This window comes from Hyaena hyaena, unplaced genomic scaffold, assembly GCF_003009895.1.
Source record: "Hyaena hyaena isolate Hyena2069 unplaced genomic scaffold, ASM300989v1 scaffold_67, whole genome shotgun sequence".
NCBI classification, from domain to species: Eukaryota; Metazoa; Chordata; class Mammalia; order Carnivora; family Hyaenidae; genus Hyaena; species Hyaena hyaena.
The window spans coordinates 567,349-586,524 of record NW_024080699.1 but is presented as its reverse complement, the minus strand read 5'-3'; the positions used below and the strand labels follow the sequence as shown (position 1 = coordinate 586,524).

The 19,176-nt window shown below is 42.5% G+C and overlaps 2 protein-coding genes across 9 annotated transcripts in view; one reads left to right on the top strand and one right to left on the bottom strand.

The window, feature by feature from the left end:
* EML5 (EMAP like 5) overlaps window positions 1-11,955 on the top strand; it is a 169,541-nt gene extending 157,586 nt beyond the window's left edge. For all 4 annotated transcript variants that reach the window (XM_039232532.1, XM_039232530.1, XM_039232531.1 and 1 more), the window contains 11 exons: window positions 742-915; window positions 1,843-2,051; window positions 4,287-4,444; window positions 5,751-5,865; window positions 7,020-7,208; window positions 7,395-7,567; window positions 8,702-8,864; window positions 9,501-9,604; window positions 10,096-10,249; window positions 10,932-11,032; window positions 11,281-11,955. In XM_039232532.1, coding sequence (XP_039088463.1) covers window positions 742-915; window positions 1,843-2,051; window positions 4,287-4,444; window positions 5,751-5,865; window positions 7,020-7,208; window positions 7,395-7,567; window positions 8,702-8,864; window positions 9,501-9,604; window positions 10,096-10,249; window positions 10,932-11,032; window positions 11,281-11,317 — 1,577 coding nt within the window. In that variant the 3' untranslated portion in view covers window positions 11,318-11,955. The remainder of the gene's footprint in view (window positions 1-741; window positions 916-1,842; window positions 2,052-4,286; window positions 4,445-5,750; window positions 5,866-7,019; window positions 7,209-7,394; window positions 7,568-8,701; window positions 8,865-9,500; window positions 9,605-10,095; window positions 10,250-10,931; window positions 11,033-11,280) is intronic.
* Window positions 11,956-14,891: 2,936 nt separating this feature from the next.
* Window positions 14,892-19,176, bottom strand: part of ZC3H14 (zinc finger CCCH-type containing 14) — a 47,582-nt gene continuing 43,297 nt past the window's right edge. For 3 of the 5 annotated variants that reach the window (XM_039232535.1, XM_039232537.1, XM_039232538.1), the window contains 5 exons: window positions 18,189-18,309; window positions 16,940-17,076; window positions 16,428-16,516; window positions 15,569-15,675; window positions 14,892-15,184 (listed from right to left, as the gene is read on the bottom strand). In XM_039232535.1, the coding sequence (XP_039088466.1) occupies window positions 15,178-15,184; window positions 15,569-15,675; window positions 16,428-16,516; window positions 16,940-17,076; window positions 18,189-18,309 (461 nt within the window). In that variant the 3' untranslated portion in view covers window positions 14,892-15,177. Of the gene's footprint in view, window positions 15,185-15,568; window positions 15,676-16,427; window positions 16,520-16,939; window positions 17,077-18,188; window positions 18,310-19,176 lie in introns of all 5 variants that reach the window. The other 2 variants (XM_039232534.1, XM_039232536.1) reach the window with 1 other exon arrangement.

The following is a 19,176-nucleotide window of genomic DNA, read 5'->3' as shown; positions in this document are numbered from 1 at the left end:
GTTTGTGTTTGCCTTTCATCTCTCTTTCAGGTAAGATACTGAGTAACATCGATAACTAATGCTCAGTACCAAAGATAGCAGATAACTGAATATACTCTGATATTTAATTATTGTGTAATATTTATTTCCCCACATAATCATATAAAGATTTAACATGTATCTAAAACACGCATTTTTCTGAATAATTTAAGGTTTTTGATTGCCTGCTTTTCTTGTCTAAATGTTTGTTTCTCAAAAAAAATGCAGTCTAAACTGTAGCCTGAAGAAGTATTCTGTATTTTTGCCTTTCCTTTTCTTTCCTTTTGTTGTTGTTTTTTAATTGAGGTATAGTGGACACATGACGTTACATGAGTTTCAGGTGTACAGCATCGTGGCTGGACTCGTTTACACGCTCTGCCGCACTCACCACGGGTGTCGCTACCATTCGTCCCCATGTGATGTCATCCAGTCCCCTTGACCGCGTTCCCTATGCTGTGCCTTTTATCCCATGACTTACTCATAACTGGAAGTCTGTATCTCCCGCTCCACTTCACCCATTATGTCCTCCCCCCCCCACACCCATCAGTTCTCTGTATTTATGAGTCTGTTCCTTTTTTCACTTAGTCTTGAGCTGTTTTTTATTAAGTACACAGTCATTCTTTGGTACATATTTTTCCGTGTTTCAGAAAGTATGCATCAGCTGTAGAAATGGAAACCTCTGTAATGGGTATATTACAACTTTTGGATTTTATCATTATTTAGCTACAGCTCCTTCTATCCACATCTGGGACGCAATGAACAAGCAGACTTTATCTTTACTGAGATGCTACCATTCAAAGGGCGTGTGTTCGGTCAGCTTCAGTGCTACTGGCAAACTCTTGCTGTCGGTGGGGCTGGACCCGGAACATACGATTACCATTTGGAGATGGCAGGAAGGTAGGGTTCTTTTTCCTTTGTAACTTTTCAAAATCAGAATACCAGGGTAATAGGAATGCGGTTTAATATTAGCTTTAACTTAGTGATTGAGCTGATTCTTCATTTCAGTCCAAGATACACAGTACACAGTTGGGATCACTGTACATTCCACTCTCAAAACTCAATGAAAGAAGCTCACAAAACATAAATGTATGAAAGTTACTAATACTATACATAATTCACTGCTCTTTCAGTAAGAAACCATATGTAAGTATTAAGAGTTATTTGGTTATTATAGTTATTTAATAATTTGGTTAATTATTGTTTGGTCATAGGAGGTCTTAAGAATGGAATACAAGTGATAATGAAAGATGAGTAGGAGAATATTGCTTACCATACTTTAGATAAAACTTCTCGGTTATGTGGCTGCCACAGAAAGTGAAGTCACAGAGCCACACAGAAGAAAGTAGGGTGTGATTTCTAAAATCTAGAATGGCCCTGGGGCGCCTGAATGGCTCTGTCGTTTGGGCGTCTGACTTCAGCTCAGGTCATGATCTCACTACTCGTGGGTTTGAGCCCCGCATCGGGCTCTGTGCCCACAGCTCAGAGCGTGGAGCCTGCTTCGGATTCTGTGTCTCCCTCTCTTTCTGCCTCTACCCCACTCGCTCGCTTGCTCTCTCAAAAATGAAAAAAATGTTTAAAAAAAAGTAAAATCTAGAATGGCCCTTCAGTGATAATAAAGCTCCCATTAATACCCATGTCACTTGAGAAAATACATAAAAAGGACCTTCTCCACGGTAATCATCCGTCATGCAGTTGCTGGGCGGCGGTGCAGAGGACACGCGTATTTGTTTTGTGAACTATGTACTTTGAGTAACTGTTTGATCCGGTAAAAGTTAGCTTAGTTCCTCTGCTAACCTAGATGATTTTGTTGTCTCTTTTTATCAGGTGCCAAAATTGCCAGCAGAGCCGGTCACCACCGACGTATTTTTGTGGCAGAATTCCGACCGGATTCCGATTCCCAGTTTGTGTCTGTGGGAGTCAAGCACGTGAAGTTCTGGACACTGGCAGGAAGGGCTCTTCTTAGCAAAAAAGGGCTCCTGAGCGCGCTGGAGGGCGCCCGGATGCAGACCATGCTGGCCGTGGCTTTCGGTGCAGTACGTCTCTTAAAGCGCGTGTGCTCACCGAGCTCCGAGTCCCGGAAACTGGACGGCTTTGAGTTTTTCTTGGTTTAGACAGAGAAGCCACATTCACGTGGTTGTGTGGCTCCGTGACCCACTAGTCATTCCATGTGTCCTGGTCATGCATCTATTCCACCTTTCAAAATCTCCTACTTTCAGATATCAGAGAGTGGGAAAGAAAAGTAGTGAGGGAGGGGGATTATAATGAAACATTTGTGTCCTTGGGCCACTGCCAGCCATTCTCAAAAGCCTTCATTAATTTTGTAATTATTACCCTAAATCCCCTAAAATTTCTATCCTCCTAGCAGTTCCTCATAATCCTAAAGATTTGTCAGAATAAAGGAAGATAAATCAAGAAATGTAATTTTCTAGTGTTTAAGGTGGTGCCTGAGTTTAGGATTTCTTTTGCTTTCTATCATGTTAGCTCACTGCTTATCACATAGTTGGAAGTGCTCTGGGTGGGTCAGAGGAGGAAGGGGAGCCGGATTCCTGGTCTTCACGGAGGTTGTAAGAGGACTGCCCCCGCCCCCACATCGCATCGGGCCTGCGGTTTACAATCCACATCTCTAATACCCTGAGCCCTGGCCAGGCTTTTTAAATCCTTTGGTACATCTGAAGCCTTGGTGGATTTCTGTAATAATGTTTACGGGGCTGGGAATGTAATACGTGAAGAAAATTATACTTTGAGAACCTTTGAGCACATGATTTTAGCAAAAAGACCGTTGGAAGATGTTGGTCATATCATGTCAGACTTCCATTAAATGTTTTGGGGATTCATAGTATAAGACCGGTAGGTAGTTCCTGCCCAGAAGAAAAACCCACACATTCAAATGGTTCTGGCATTGAATTTGCCCGTGTAGATTAACTTTCTTAATGTATAAAATTCCTTATGTACTCAGTTGCCCATTCCCAATAGAAAATAAACTTGAAGACTAAAATATTAATCCTAATTGACTTACGGTTAGAGTAGCAGTGAAATCAGAATGTTTGGTTACATAGCAAGATGGGTCGATGTTCAGTTTAGGCCTATTTGAACGTCCGCCATGCCGAGGGCTTACAGAGAAGAGCACAGGAGGTGAAATCCTGGTTCCTCACCTAGAGCGTGTACATTCTGATTGCTGACAAGGCATGAATTAATGATGCTCCTAGGTGACAAGTACAATTATTGTTATCCAGACCGACAGAGACCATGCGGGGCTGCTGAGACACTCAAGTGACATTAAATTGTTGGAGGGAGAGTGCACAGAGCATGCGACTCTGGATCTCTGGGTTGAGATCACTTTAAAAAAATTGTAGGGAAATTAAACATGGAAACTATCGTATTCTCAGAAAGAGGAAAGAAAATCTGTTTTGTTGTAATTCAGAGTCTTATTTTCCTATTGGTTCTTTCCATATTGTTTTTCGTGAGAGATTTCGGACCGGTTGCTCTGAAAGTGAAACTAAGATGGATGAAGAGAGCACATGATGCAGAATTTCATTTCTCCAGTTTCCACATAAAGGAAGTCTGTCAGGATAGCGATTCTCAAAGTGATCTAAAGCACTGTTACTTTGGCCCCTTAGCAAATTTATCTTCTTTTCTATTATGGAAATGCACTGATTTCTGCTGTTTTGATTTTAAGAAATCATGGCAAATGTTAATGTCATCTATAACCTCATGAATTAGTGAAATCTAAAAAATTCCTACAAAGTGGCTGTAAGTTGTGTACGTGGTTTTACTTTCTGTGACAAAATACTGTATCAAACCTAGTGAAATGTTATTTTCACTTCCGGTTCCTACTCTTTTTTGTTTGTTTGTTTGTTTTCCCCACTCTCAGTTACTAATGACCTCAAGCTATTTCTCGGAGGGAACCGGAGGGAAACAGCCCAAAGAGACCATGTAAACCAAAATTCTAAAAGTTTAGCAGTAGAGGGGAACTTGGTGCCTGAACTCCCTCATCTTACACAATAAAAAGCTGATACTCCTAGAGGTTTAAAAACCTTGTCCAAGGTTATTCCAGCATATAAGCAACAGAATAGAACGGAAGGCCCTGACAAAGCTAAGCCTCAGGTTCAGGTGTCCTGGCTCCCGGGCCCCTGGCTTGTCCCACTCTGTCATGTTCTTTGCATCTGAGAAGGTGACGTAGGCCACACTTGCGGTAGAGAATTGCGTCTGTTTCAACTCTATTTGAACTTTTGATAAGTTTATCTCCCCCTTCCCCACTCCTTTTTCAGAATAACTTGACGTTTACAGGTACCGTCAGTGGGGATGTCTGTGTGTGGAAAGATCACATATTGTGTAGGACCGTGGCCAGAGCCCACAACGGGCCTGTGTTCGCCATGCACACCACGCTGCGGGACGGACTTATCGTGACCGGAGGCAAGGAAAGGCCGTGAGTCCTGTTCCCGCAGCCTTAGCGCGCGTTCGTGCACCGGGGGCCGCCTGCGGTTTGCAGGGAATTGTTCTAGTTTTTTCTAGACTACACGGATCCTCCTCTCCGACTTTCTTCCTCACGTGCTTCACCTTTATGGCCTTTTATGTGCCTTCCTGTCGATTCTTAATTCCTGGTCTTACGTCGCTTCTGATTCATTTCAGAGTGTAGAGACCCCTTAACCCCGGCAGTCGGGGTGGCAGCTTCCTTCTCCGGGGCATGGTCTCGGTGGGTGTGGCGCAGGCGGAGAGCCGCCTGTGTGAGCCTTTGCCGGGGAAGAGGCGACCCACGGGAGGCTTGGTCCTCCGTCCCGGGACGCGTCGTGGCCGCCTGCTCCCTCCTTGTTTGTCCAGAGAGAGGCTGAGGGCCGAGGCGCGCCCTGCCGGCTGCCGGGGGGAGGCGTGAGGGCGCTGGAAACAAACTGCCTCGTCTGCTTTGGCTTGAGGCAAGTCCGTTACGTAAAATGCCTGTTACATAAAATTGCGTAAACCAGCCTTTACATTTAAGCCTAAGAAAAGACTTTTTTCTGAGTGACTTGAAACCCCCCGAAAGAAGCCAGATACTGATTTTTCTGCCGACATTCTCCTCTTGTTGAAACGTAGTGTCGGCAGCACGGGGAGGACGCGCCCAATCCGGCACAGCCGCGGGCAGCCCTGCCTGTGGCGCTCGGCCGGCCAGGCTGTCTCCCGACGCTCGCAGTTCCCCTGACGGAAAATGAAAGAAGACGCCTCCCAGGCCTTCCGACAGAAAGACCGTAGATGATGGGCTCTAGTTCGTCTCCTCCGTCGTAGGCTGATGCTGGCGTTTCCCCCACGCCGGCCCGCGAGTCGCCTGCCGGGCGGTTTCAGGGGTGTTTTAGTAATGAGAGGAAGGAGGGCGCACCCCTCTGGGCCATGAGAAGTGTCTTCTGTAGCGTAGCGTCTGCAACCCTGTTAGCGAGCCTCGCGTTGCCCTTGTCGTCTTAACATGAAACCGCGTTCCGCACGTTTCCTTAATCGAGAAGATACATTATGCGGGTGCATTGGGGGAACTGAGATCGTACTGCCAGAAAAATGAATTCTCACCAAGTAAAATTTGCTTAACCTGAATGGCTGAAATACAGCGTATCTCACAATTGCTACAGAAAGCTTAGGGACTATAAAAAGTGGACGTCAGGGCCCCTTTTTTGTTTTAAACAGTTCTGCTTCTGTCATTTACTATTTGCTTACAGTAAAAATGATTTGTAATAGCTCATAACAAATGCTTATTTGGCTTGGGTTGTTCTCAGGTCAAGAGAAGGAGGAGCGGTCAAACTGTGGGACCAGGAGCTGCGGCGGTGCCGAGCCTTCCGGCTGGACACGGGCCAGGCCACGGACTGCGTCCGTTCCGTGTGCAGAGGCAAAGTAAGATGTTCGAGCGCCGCTCGGGGCCGCAGGAAGCAGAGGACGGTTACTCGTGCGGCTCCCCTCCCTCCGCAGCGTGACCAGTGGCACCAACGGGGTTTGCTTGCTGGCTGCGCGCCGCCTTCTCCCTGCGGCCCGCGCGGCCCCTGCACCGCGTGCACCCGGGCCCCCGCGCGAGGTGGAGCAGCCACTATCCCGGCTAAACGCCGTATTGAAACCTCCGTATTTTCTTGAACCTGCTGATTCACCCGTGGTGGGCAGAAGCGTGTTCTCTTGCCAGTTGACTCCATTTTGATGAGAGCAAAACTGCTAAATTTTATTCACTTTTAAACGTTCATTTCTTTTTACGTTTTTTAATTAAACTTTTTTCTCATGTTTACTTTTGCGAGGAAGAGAGAGCACACCCGTGCGCAAGAGCCAGGGAGAGGGAGTCACAGAATCCGAAGCAGGCTCCAGGCTCTGAGCTGTCAGCAGAGTCCAACGTGGGGCTTGGACCCACAAACTGAGCACCTCAGGCGCCTTCACTTTACGTTTTAAGTACTCAGCCCCCCGCCCCCCGAAGCGTGGGTCTCAAACTGAAGATCCCCGACATCAAGAGTCTACCAACTGAGCAGCCAGACGCCCCATCTGTTTTGGGGATTTTTTTTTAAATAATTTTTTTTTAATGTTTGTTTATTTTTGAGACAGGAAGAGACAGAGTGTGAGCAGGGGAGGGGCAGAGAGAGGGGGAGACACAATCTGGAACAGGCTCCAGGCTCTGAGCTGTCAGCACAGAACCTGATGGGGGCTCGAACCCACAAACTGCGAGATCATGACCTGAGTCGAAGTCACTCGACTGACTGAGCCACCCAGGCGCCCCTATTTATACTCTTCAACTAAAATGTAATACTCTCTTCCTGTATCCCAACGCACCTACACCACTTTGGTGACTGTCAGATTAAAATACAGTCACAGTAGGGGGGTGCTGTCTTAGAGAAGAGTCCTGTTCTTTGGCACAGACTGGGGGCTCTAGTCAAAGAAAACCTCATGAGCTAACGATGAGCTTGCTGCTACGTTAGTTCAGAGCAAAAAGTTCTCTAAGGTCGGTAGGCCCTTAAGTTGTTGAAAGCAACTGCCGTATTACAGTAAACCTATCGGTCCCCTTTGTGTTTCAGGGCAAGATCCTAGTTGGGACAAGGAGCGCGGAGATCATTGAAGTTGGAGAGAAAAATGCAGCCTGCAATATTTTAGTTAACGGTCACGTGGATGGGCCCATATGGGGACTGGTGACACATCCATCCAGGGATTTTTTCCTTTCTGCTGCAGAAGATGGGACAGTGAGACTCTGGGATATTGCTGATAAAGTAAGTACAAACAGTTTTTGAGGTTGTTTTTTTTTTCTTGTAAGTTACAATTTTTAAGGACACCGGAAGTACCACATTGCTAAGCACTCAAAGAACTATTTGAGAATTATGTTGAGAGTTTTGAAAAGGAACTGGTTTACTTTGTACTTAATGTAGTTTTCTCTGGCTCTTTTGGTTCTTATGCAGAAGATGTTAAACAAAGTGAACTTGGGACATGCTGCTCGGACCGTGTGTTACAGCCCTGAAGGGGATATGGTGGCTATCGGAATGAAAAATGGAGAATTTATTATTTTACTGGTGAGCTCTCTAAAAATATGGGGAAAGAAGAGAGATAGACGATGTGCAATCCATGATATCAGGTTAGTCAACAAATGGAATATAATTTCTAATACGTATAATTCTTAAATGACCCAGGTTGCATTTGAAAACAGGTCCTTACCAGTGCCTGTAGCATTCTACCACAGCGTCAGCTGTATGCTGAAATACAGCCGTTGGTGTCATTTACTTCCTGCCGAATTACTAACCCAGTGGCATCAACCACAGTGCCTTCTAAGAACATGCATTCAGGGACCGTCTGATGATTAAGTGTCCCGCGGGCCAGGCCCACCGGGCTCACCCTGCCAGAATCCGCTGCCGCTGTACAGAAGGGGGCCGTCTGTCCTTGAGAAGTTGTCAGCCTGGGAAACTAAAGGCGTAACTCCACATCTCAGCCGAATATATAGTCACTCATTTAATTAATACCCATCAAAAATCTATGTCCCAGAATCTGAGTTAATTAAGCTTTAAACTTTTCTTGAAACTTCACATTCCAGCGCTTAAGCTTATTCAGACAATGGCTACCATTTACCAAGTGCCTCAGTGTGATCAAGATGGGTTACTGAACCTGGCTCTGACAAAAGCTTGGCACCCTTCACCAGTAAAACCCTTTCACAAATGGAATTGGCCTCAGAACTTCAGTATATATTGAATATATATATATTCTTCCTTCCTGTAGGCCCCCCCATTTCCCTAAAGAACCTGAACTGTCCCAGATTATTTGCTGTGGTCACTAGGCACATATTTGTCTCTTCAAATAACTTCTTCCAAGCTCCAGGTCCTGTCCCTTCCCCAGATAACCTGAGGGGGATTTGGCAGATCTGTGTCCTTTGCTGTTACGATACCATGTTTCCAGAGGAAAGAATCCTCTCGTGGTGAACTGGGTGAATTCTGTAACTTATGAATTCAGTAATTGTTAGTGGCTTTTTCGAAATCTAGACTTTTATGGGAATTAGATGAAAATTGAGCCACTTGAAGTAAAATGTAAACTTTTTGTTCCATGTAACACAAACAGAATCTCCATACACACAATCAGTTGTGTCCACCAGGTAAATCTACTTGAGGCCAGATCACACACATACTTCATTTTGAGAGCTAGAATGGAAGTCACTGGTTCTTAAATATTTATGATTTCATGTGGGCTGATGCATCTTTCGCGTATTTTATCCTCTCTCCAGATTTAGTCCAGATTCCCGGTTTCTGGCAGTGGGTTCTAGTGAGAACTCAGTGGATTTTTATGACCTAACATTGGGCCCCACCCTTAACAGAATCAGCTACTGCAGAGACATTCCCAGCTTTGTCATTCAGATGGACTTCTCTGCAGACAGCAGACATCTCCAGGTACAGTACCTCTGTCCTACGTCCAGTTCACAGGAGCTGTTGTTACGGCTGTTGAAACTCCTGAGTTTCATGGGGCACCCGTGTGGTTCAGTCGGTTGAGCGTCTGACTTCGGCTCAGGTCATGATCTCACGATTCGTGGGTTCAAGCCCTGCGTTGGGCTCTGTGCTGACAGCTAGCTCAGAGCCTGTTTCAGATTCTGTATCTCTCTCTCTCTGACCCTCCCCTGCTCACAGTTTCTCTCTCTCCCTCAGAAATTAAAAAAAAAATTTTTTTCTTAATAAATAAAACTCCTGAGTTTCAGAGGGGCACCTGGCTGGCTCAGTCAGCTAAGCATGTGAATCTTGATCTCAGGGTCATGAATTCGACGCCCCACGTTGGGCGAGAGCTTTCTGAAAAAACACCTGAGTTCCAGAGCTTGTGAACTTTTGCCTTTATTTACTCTTCACTGTTTCTGCATTCTTTAATATCCTGTTCTTGTCAGATCTTTTTTCCATTTTTTTCTGAGATTTTTATAGTCATCTATAATGTTAATGTTAGAAATGTAAAGCAAATAGCACACTTTGCTAGTATTCTCTAGCCTTCTGATGTGTCTCTCACATAATGGAATTCTTGTCCCCTTTTTAATACAACGAAAGGTCTCTACCGGTTGCTATAAACGACAGGTCTATGAAGTGCCTTCAGGAAAACCTGTTCTGGATCAGGCCGCCATGGACAGAATTACTTGGGCTACATGGACTAGGTAAACGGGAAAATCCTGTTGCTGAACAGTTAGAGCCATTCCACTAGGGAACAGCAGTTCTAAGTTTGTTACCGTATCCTGAGTTCTTCCTAAGAGAAGAATGATGGGCTCCTGCTGGGACGCCTTGTGACCGAACCTATGCTCATGCTTTATCAAGGTGAAAAGCCTTTAACGATACCCTGATATTTTCCTTAACGTGTTAGGTTCAGAAATTGGCAGTAAAAACACATACCAGGTACTGTTAAGCAATCCTGTTATTTCTCTACCTAAAAGAATACATTGTGCAGCTGTTAGAAATAAAATCTTACGGATTTGCTGGCTGTGTAACAGGTAACCAGGAGTATCCATCTTTTTAATCCATCAAATTCCTATAGCATATGCATCTTCATTAATTTTAAAGAACATAATTAAAGTAGAAACTAATTACCAAAAAACTGCTTCAGTGGAGTACATCTGTGCTATGGTGTATTTTCTTTATTCCTTCCCTCTAGTATTCTAGGAGATGAAGTTATGGGAATCTGGTCCAGACATGCTGAGAAAGCCAATGTCAACTGTGCCTGCGTATCTCATTCAGGAATCAGCCTTGTAACAGGAGATGACTTTGGGATGGTTAAGTTATTTGACTTCCCATGTCCTGAAAAATTTGTAAGTTTCTGTTTGGTCTGTTTTTTGATGTAGTTTTGTTTAGATCTGACCATTAGTACCTCTTTTCCATAATTTAATAGCTGTTAGTCTCCTGATTTAGAAACACTTGTGTTCCTAAGATTTTTTTAAAACCTACTAAAAATAAAGCTTTTAGTTGACTCCTCATGCTCCTTACACATCTTTGCTAACTATCCTAATAGAGCTGTGATTATCCTTTCATTAAACCTTTAATCTATTATCAAGTTTCAAATTCTTTTCCTCAAAAGGAAAATTTTCAGAGTACCTGGAGACATCGGACTGCTGAAAAAACCTGGTCTGTTAGGTGCAGATCCATTACTAACTGTGAAAAAGCAATGTATTTATGTTTTGAGAAAGTACAGGAGCAGGGGAGGGGCAGAGAGAGAGAACCCCAAGCGGGTTCCGCACTGTTAGTATAAAGCCCGACACGGTGCTCGATCTCATGATTTGTAAGATCACAACATGAGCTATAGTCAAGAGCTGGACGCTTAACTGACTGAACCACCCAGATGCTCGTAAGAAAGCATTTTAGTAACATTGCATGTGGTCTGAAGTGCCTACTCTCTTCACAGCCCCCATGACAGAGACAGGGTTCCCGATACGAACCTTTGATTTCTGCGTGCCTCACACAACATCCTAAGCTTTGTTTTTTGTTGTTTCTCAGGCAAAGCACAAAAGGTTCTTGGGTCATTCACCTCACGTGACCAATATTCGATTTACCAGTGGGGATCGACATGTCGTTAGTGCCGGAGGTGATGACTGCAGGTTGGTAACTTTCCTAAGCCAAGAGCAGAGAATCTTGAACTAGTTACTAAGAGATCTCATATCCCCATGTTAGAGACTCAGCTAGTCAACTATAAAAAGGTAGCCTAACTGGAAGCTGGTGCTGTGGAGTCACACACTATGGAAATACAAAATAAAAGTAATTCATGAAAAGTTTTATTACATGTATGATTTAAAACCTCAAAAAACTAGAAATATAATGAACTCACTGCATTTTTTTTTAATTGCAGTTTATTTGTCTGGAAATGTGTACATATGCCTCACTAAAAGATACGGATGCAGAGAAGACTGTATAAATTAACAGCCTTGAGAGACCAGAATTACAGACGAGGAACAAAAAAAAAAAAGCAAACCGAACCAAACCCTGCATGGGCAAGTGGTGCTAATTTAGGATTGTTAACAGGGATAAACGCCCAGAGTCATCAAAATAGAAGACAGAGAAGTTCAAGACACTTGCTGTATGCATTGGGGAACTGTCCATAATCCACACACTGCCAGACAGTTACGTTTCAAAGAAATATACGTTTCAAAGTATACAGATACTTGGTGAAAGCCAGCCCCCCCTTTTTGGGAAGGGTGCAAACTCGGCAGGCCTGGTAAGGAGGCTGAGGGGACTGAGCTTCTCCCCCAAAAAACCCAAATCAAAACCTTAAAACCCCAACTTGCAAAGTTTTCGTCATCTTTTTAAGCAAACGGTTTTTCTTTGTTAGAATTTCTATTTTATTTTGAAGGCTCATTATTTAATGACTTATTTTTCCTTGTGTTTACATAAGGAAAGAAACACACCATCACCCTAAAGGATCACAGCTTTTAAAAGGCGAACATGATTTCCCTAAGGAAACACACACAAGCTTTACTGGAGAAGATAATGCTACTTAAGCATCAATAAACCTCTTTATAAAGGACACTTTCCCCTGTTTTAAGTTCAGGAACGAATCCAAAGTTAGTATATGGTCACTACATTTTCACGGTTGAGCTGTCGATCCTTTCATGTTCAGCAGCCCCCTCTATAGCTGAAAAATGAGAACAGGATTATAGCCTCATTAATGAGAAAGCAGTATGCTGAACACTCCTTCCCAGTGGTGCACAGGTTTAAGGTGTAGACAGCATGAGGATTGAACTGGGAGAGCATACTGAATATTCAAAGATGTAGTCTAGTAGAAACACCTGTTTAACATGTAGGCTGAAATGTTCAAGGTCACATTTACAAAGTTAATTTAGTAGCTCTTGAAGTTTCTATGGCTTTTTTTTTTTTTTGGGATTGGAAAAATTTACCAATTAGATGTATGCAACCCCATAGGCTGACTTCCAAAAGGAGTGAGTACAGGTCCGCTTGTAACACCTATCTATTAAAATTCCTTTTGGGCGGATTAGGGCTGAGCACTTAGATCTTTATCCCTCTTCACTTTAATGCTGCCAAAGATCAGTACTTGCCGTTCAGGAATTTGCTGTTTAGCCTGTCTGTAGTTTCCTGAAGACTGGAGATTATGTAGATTGCTATTTAAAAATATATTTTTCTAAGTGTGAAAAAGTTTAAGATGCTCTACTGGTCCTATGAATTTTGACTGCGTTAACTCTCTTTGTAGTGTAATAGACCCCTTCAGGTTCTGGAAGTCTCAGTTTGGCCTGACCTCTATTTTGTATGCCCAACACCTTGTAAATACTAAAAACAGAAATGGCCGAATCCTATCACAGAAAGCCTGAGCAGTGATTGAACACGGCCAGTTTTAAAGCTCTGAATAATAGCTGTGTTTGAAGGCCTGCTTAAACCACGATTAAGCTTGAAACAGAAGGTCCTATTCACATCAATGGATTGTCCTAAATTAAGCCAAATTTTAGAATACACTAATGTTAAATTTCTATTCATGTATATTATAAAGGGCCATTCAATAAATTACAGGAAAGAAATTTCCTTGAACCACCCTCTCTCTTCCGCTCCATTTTTGAGCCTGTTGCAGTTTCAAACTTTCCTTCTGAGCCAAGTTTGCTAGCTTCTGGCTGAAGAAGAATCCCATTTCGCAGTACAGGTAGAAACTCTATATAATAAAGTATATAGGACGGAAATGCTTCCACCGCATTTTTGCTCCAGCGGCCAGCCTAGCAAGCCAGCCGTACTCGCTGCTGTCAGCTTCAGGACTGAAACACGTTGATTTTAAGTAGTTCTCTCACAACCACCTTGGCTGTGCCAGCCATCAACTGAGGCAAGGTGAATAACCGCGATGGGCTCTGAAGATTCTGCCCCGTGTATTTTTTTAACCCAGAGCTTTACTTTTATGTGCAGTATTTGATTAAGCTCCCGCATTTTAACTTGAGACTCCTGGCACCTTTGGTCCCGTCTGCGGATAAACGCACGCCGAGGCACTCTGTGCGCGAGTGCCGCTCGCTGCGGACCACCGGCACTGCTTGTGCTTCTCTTTCAACCAAGTTCTCCAACAGATGTTTAGAGTCAACCTCAGCTTGCCCATAAACCAGAGCAGCTGGGATGGTAGCATTAAACTCTGAAATGTGTTTCCAAGTAGTGTTTATGAAATGGGGGGGAGAAACCCCTGATATTAGCTCATTACCAACTTGTAAAATGGCTGAACCAAATCACATAGGCCCTGTTTCCCATTTATGTTCTTTGCAGTGAAATTATGAGAATGCAACTGTACACCGTTTATAAATGATGTTACTAAAAGTCTGTTTAAATTTCTAGAAATACAACTCAAATTTCTTCACAAAGATGTAAAGCTCAATCTTAAAGTAGCACTGGAATGACAAATGCCTTAAGTTCAAAGGAGTCAACTTTTTAGAATGAAGCAGAATGGTCATTTCACCCCAGCCTAACGACGTGAGGGCCCTGTGCTCTGTCTTTACTCACCAAATGGTTTAATAACTGGTTAATTCTTTCTTCTCCCCATGGAAAAGCAATGGCCACAAAATAGACTGTCGGTTTGATGCTCTTAAACATGGACTTTTACACATGCTGTTCTGTTATTCCTTGGGTATATAACTAATGAACTTTTTGTTTTCAGTTCGGTCCTGAGACTATTTGGGTCTTTATCTTTTTTGCATTAGTTAGCTCTGTTGTAACCAGCTTTTAGCTGCTTTTTTTTTAAACTGCTATACATCGAGTCTTTAAAATCAGTGATCCGTTATTTAATTCTAAAGCATCTGACACTTCTTGCCTTAACTATTTTAAAAACCACACACAGAAAACTGTGTTGATTCAATAGTTCCAAAAGTTTAGTCCTATTTTGCAGTTTACCCATCTGATTTCTGTAATTAGTCATTTAAAATATACTATTTAAATCTAATTTTTACATTAAAATTTTTTTCTGTGCAGTTCTTTCTGGAAATATTTTTCAGAATGTGAGAATATATTATCTTGTGAGTTTGAAGTCTGTTTTCTGATAACTTCTGTATATAGAACTATAAAAAAATTTGTATAATTTTGTGATAATGCATTCCCAAAATATTTATTTAAAAAGTATATGTTAATAGTAAAGCATTTTAAGGAACTGTTGCTATTGTTTCGCACTTGCCATTCCAGCTGTCTTTCCCGGACACATCCTATCCCAGAAGGTAAGGGACTAGCTATTTGAGAACCATTTTACCACAGTGTCACTCAACCCAAGAAGCCTGTATTACCACGCTTTTCAAACTAAATTCACTTACAGTTAAAAAGCAGGCAGAACTGAATGACTATGTTAAGCTGCCTCCACACTTTTGGCCACTTGTTTTCACAATGGATAATCCTTGGGAAAATTTAGAGTAAGGATGCTCTTCTCACTAAACACACACCAACACCATAGCCCCGAAGTGGATTTTATCAGTACTGACAAGATCACCACGCTGTAAATGTTGATACTGAAAATAGCAGTGTACAAACACACCTCAGATGTTTTAATGGAATTTAGCTTTAAACGGTCTTTTCATAGTCGAAACAAACAAAACACCCAATGTTAAAACCACTTAATAAACTTACAAACTAGAAAAATTAGACACTTCAGATAGGCAATAAACTTCATATTATGAAATCAATATATATTCCAAGTTTCAAAGATTTGACAAGTTCTGCAGATTATCTTTCATCAGTAGGTGGAAACTTTCAAACTCCACAATCTTCTGCCAAGTAGGACTGAGTGTCATTCACTGAATAAACAAAAAATTTTTTAATTAATGGCTTTACATCCATATATATGTATCTCTAGTTAAAAAGATGAATATTTTCACACAATATCTGTTCTACAGATTTACAATATGAGGATCAGGTTTGGTTTTCTTATACACAATTATATAAGGTAATGATGACATGTATTTAAATTTACAGGCCACACTAAGACTTTTTGAAACGGATTACTAATGCTAAGAAAATTCATATGTAACCGTATACATTCAGAAGGGAAATCTGATCTGGAGATTACCTAGGTGAATAAGCAACCACTGGTAAAACAAAATCTCCAAAAGACCCTGTATAATTAAACAGCAGAGGAAAAAAGTGACCATTTGCCTCAAATCTGTATACATCTAATGTACCTGGTTTGGGGTCGAATCCATTTCAAGGCATGTCGCGGTGGTACAGTAATGGTGGGATGATAAAAAGTGCAGTCGGGTCTGGTACACTGAGTGTTAAATCTGCAGTGCTAAATACAGACAATAGAGTTTCAGCATTTGCAAAGCTAATACAAATAAAAACCAGGCAATTTGAGAGAAACTTTTAATGGGGAAAGAGATAATCTAACCGTATTTTAATACTGAAACCTGGAAAAATGAGGCCGCCTGACACAAAATCCTAGTTAAAGAATAACCGTGTTATTCGGCATATGATAAAAACTTGTAATCACCCTGCACATCTGACCCAACATCCCTTATATATCCATCCTTCTCTGGACACCTTCATTTTTGCCCAAACCGACTTGGGAGAAGTGAAGGTCTTTCATAATGGCCTTCAGGCTTCGATTTCGGAGAGATCATTTACTGAGAGCAACTAAACAGCTGGAGCTACATCAATCGTTAGTATACAGAAAGTGAGAACCGTCGGGACAAGTCTGGATGGTATGAAGCAGTACTACGAGATTTCATCATCACCGTTTCTCGTGGGGGTCGGGGGGAGACCATGACGACAGAGAGAAAAAACCTACCCCCTAATGGAAACTAAGCAAAGGGGAGCTTTAGTCTGAGAGCTTACAATACTAACACTTGTTTCAGACCACTTGTCCTAAGGAGCCAGACAGGGGCTCCCCCAATACCTAAGAAAGAACTAACAAAAATGAGGCTCCAGGGGGTGTGGGTGGGGAACCACGGATACACAAGGCAGTCAATTTGCTACTGATCTTCTAGGTCTCAGAATTAGAGGTTATCACTAAATCATTTTTGGGAAAATGAAAATTCTTACTTTTGGATGATAGAAGGGACATTCCATTTTCTTACAAGCAGGGAAATAACGGCACAGCTGACTACTAGAAGGTGATGCTGGTGTTGTAACTGCTGACAAAGATCAGAACAAAGACTGATCAAATCTGGCAAAACAATCCATCATGCAGTCTACTGGTATTTTTATGGGAACGGTTATAAAATGAAAATGAGGTGGGCTCAGCTGGTTGGGCGTCGTCCAATTCTGGACTTCTGCTCAGGTCATGATCTCCTGGTTCATGGGATCGAGCCCCGTGTCAGGCTCTGCACTGACAGCAGAGCCTGCTTGGAATTCTCTCTCTCCCTCTCTCAATAGTGATTTTTATACTCATTAGATAAAATATTTCAGAATGACACTGGACAGGCACACTTGCTCTTTAAAGACTGGTTAGTGATTCTGGCACAATTTCTAAAATTTTTTTTTTCTTTTAAACTCCGTTTATAATCATAAATGTCATTTTCCACCTAAATGTAGCAGTGCACAGGGTCACTCACCTGGTTTCGGAGGCAGTACTGGAATTCTTCTACTCATATGAGTGAAGGGACAATCTGGTTTAGTACATTTTGCATCATATTTACAATTTGGATGAACAAACAAACACTTCTCAGCAAATTTACAATTGGGGAAGGCTCTAAAACAAAAACAGTCACATATAATTTTCTCAACACATTATCAGTTTTTCTGTAGAGCGGCTCCTTACGCCCACTACTTGTTTTGTGAAACACAGAACAGAAAAAAGGGAAAGCAATTTTTCAAAGTAAACTCTACATCCAACATGGGGCCTGAACTCACAACCCCGAGATCAAGAGTCACACTGCTCTTCTAACTAAGCCCACCAGGCTATCTGGGAAACTCAATTTTTAAATGAGGCCAGATTTCAAAATAGAACATAGTAGTTAATCCCAAAGCTGAAGGTAATAACAAATTTTCAATTCAAGCCACCACCATGAAAGACAAAAGGGTTTCTTATGGTTAAGAATTCACACCATGTACTCTGTAAAATCTACGTCTGCAATCTTTTATCAAGTTAAATTCACTTTACTAGGCACACTATAGTGCAAGGCATTGCTACAAAAAAGAGACCCCTTCTCTGGTATCCCTCTATGGACATCCATATCATTCTATCAGAATTTCCTTAAAAAAGTTAAAACACAGAGGGGTGTCTAGGTGGCTGACTCAGTTGAGCATCTGACTCTTGATTTCGGTGCAGGTCATGAGCCCAGGGTTGTGGGATCGAGCCCTGCACTGGGCTCTGTGCTGAATGTGGAGTCTGCTTAGGATTCTCTCTTCCTCTGCCCCTCTCCCCTACTTGCACTGTCTAAAGTAAAGAAATTAAAGTTAAAAAAAAAAGTTACATGGAGAGATTCTACCTCTAGGACCATAAAAATTTTTTTGTTTTAATCTAACAGTCATCTCTCAAAGCTCATGCCACTGACCCAGCCAACTACTAAGGAAAAATTATACCCAAGTCCTAAATGTTTTGTCACTACCTGTGACTTTTTTTCTCCAATGCCTTAATAGCTGTGTATGTACACAATGCACACAAACCAGAGCACTTACATACCTATCTCCTTAAACATGCAGTCTTCTCCCGTTTCCCTACTCCCCCAAACATCTGGGAGGGCAATGGTTAAGTGTCACAGCCATTTAGTTACAAAAGTCAAACTTGTCCACAGGAAAACAGAATAGGCTCTAAGATCTAGAATTAACCCTAGAAACTGGCATTAGCTTCCTGCTACTCACTTGCAAGGTGAAACAGGATGATGGTAAGCACACTCGTCCCCGTTTTTACAGGCAGGCCAGTACTTGCAACGCTCCAAAAGTTTTTCTGGTTTCTGGGCCACACTCAGTTCACTCATCTCAGCTAGAATGGGGAAAGAATGAACAGTATCTCATTAATTCTGGTCAAGTCAGTACACAGCATCTTTAAGTACATTTCCCTCAAAACCCAGGCTCAAACTTAGGTTCCTCCAGGTCTAGAGTCATAGAAAAGAAACGAGTCCAATAATCTGGTTAACACAGGTGACAGCCTGATACACAAGGTCACCGGGAAGAGCAAAGTACTGAGGGATGCTGTAACTACAGCCAAAGTTCTCACCCCGAAACCCCAATTCTCAGTATTATTTCAGAGCCAAATTAAATGGGAGAGAGAGGGAAGAATGTCAAGTAGGGAGCCAATCAAATGACAGAAAAGTTGAAAACAAAATGATAGAGAACATGAACGAATTCTCACAATCACACAAGACTAGGTGTGGTTCAAACATGAAAGTCTTCCACTCACTGAGACAGATGCAGTTAGTCCTAAGTCCAGGTGAGAAACTCACATCAATGTGAGGAAAAGTTTTTGGCCTAAAATGGGTCACAGATGTTGTTACCCACAGGGGCCCCGCAGTCCACCGACCGCCTGGCTGGGTGTAAAGAGGAACCGTGGCAGAAAGCCTTGGTGTGGAGGAAACAAAGGTGGGGAAGAGTAGCCTGGAGAGAAAGTGCATGCGCCATCCATAGGCTCCCTGCCACCCCTCAGGAGGTCATGCCCAACAACAATGTCAATTACTAGGGCATGGAAAAAGGGAGCCCCATGTTGCCAGATTATCTCCTGATTCAGAAAACCAAAAACCTTTTTAGATGGCATCAATTTTAAATGCTAGCAACTACTGCATATTTAAAACATAGAAAAGCCAAATAAAATTATACCTAAAGGCCATAATAATCTGCCTAAGACATCCTCACT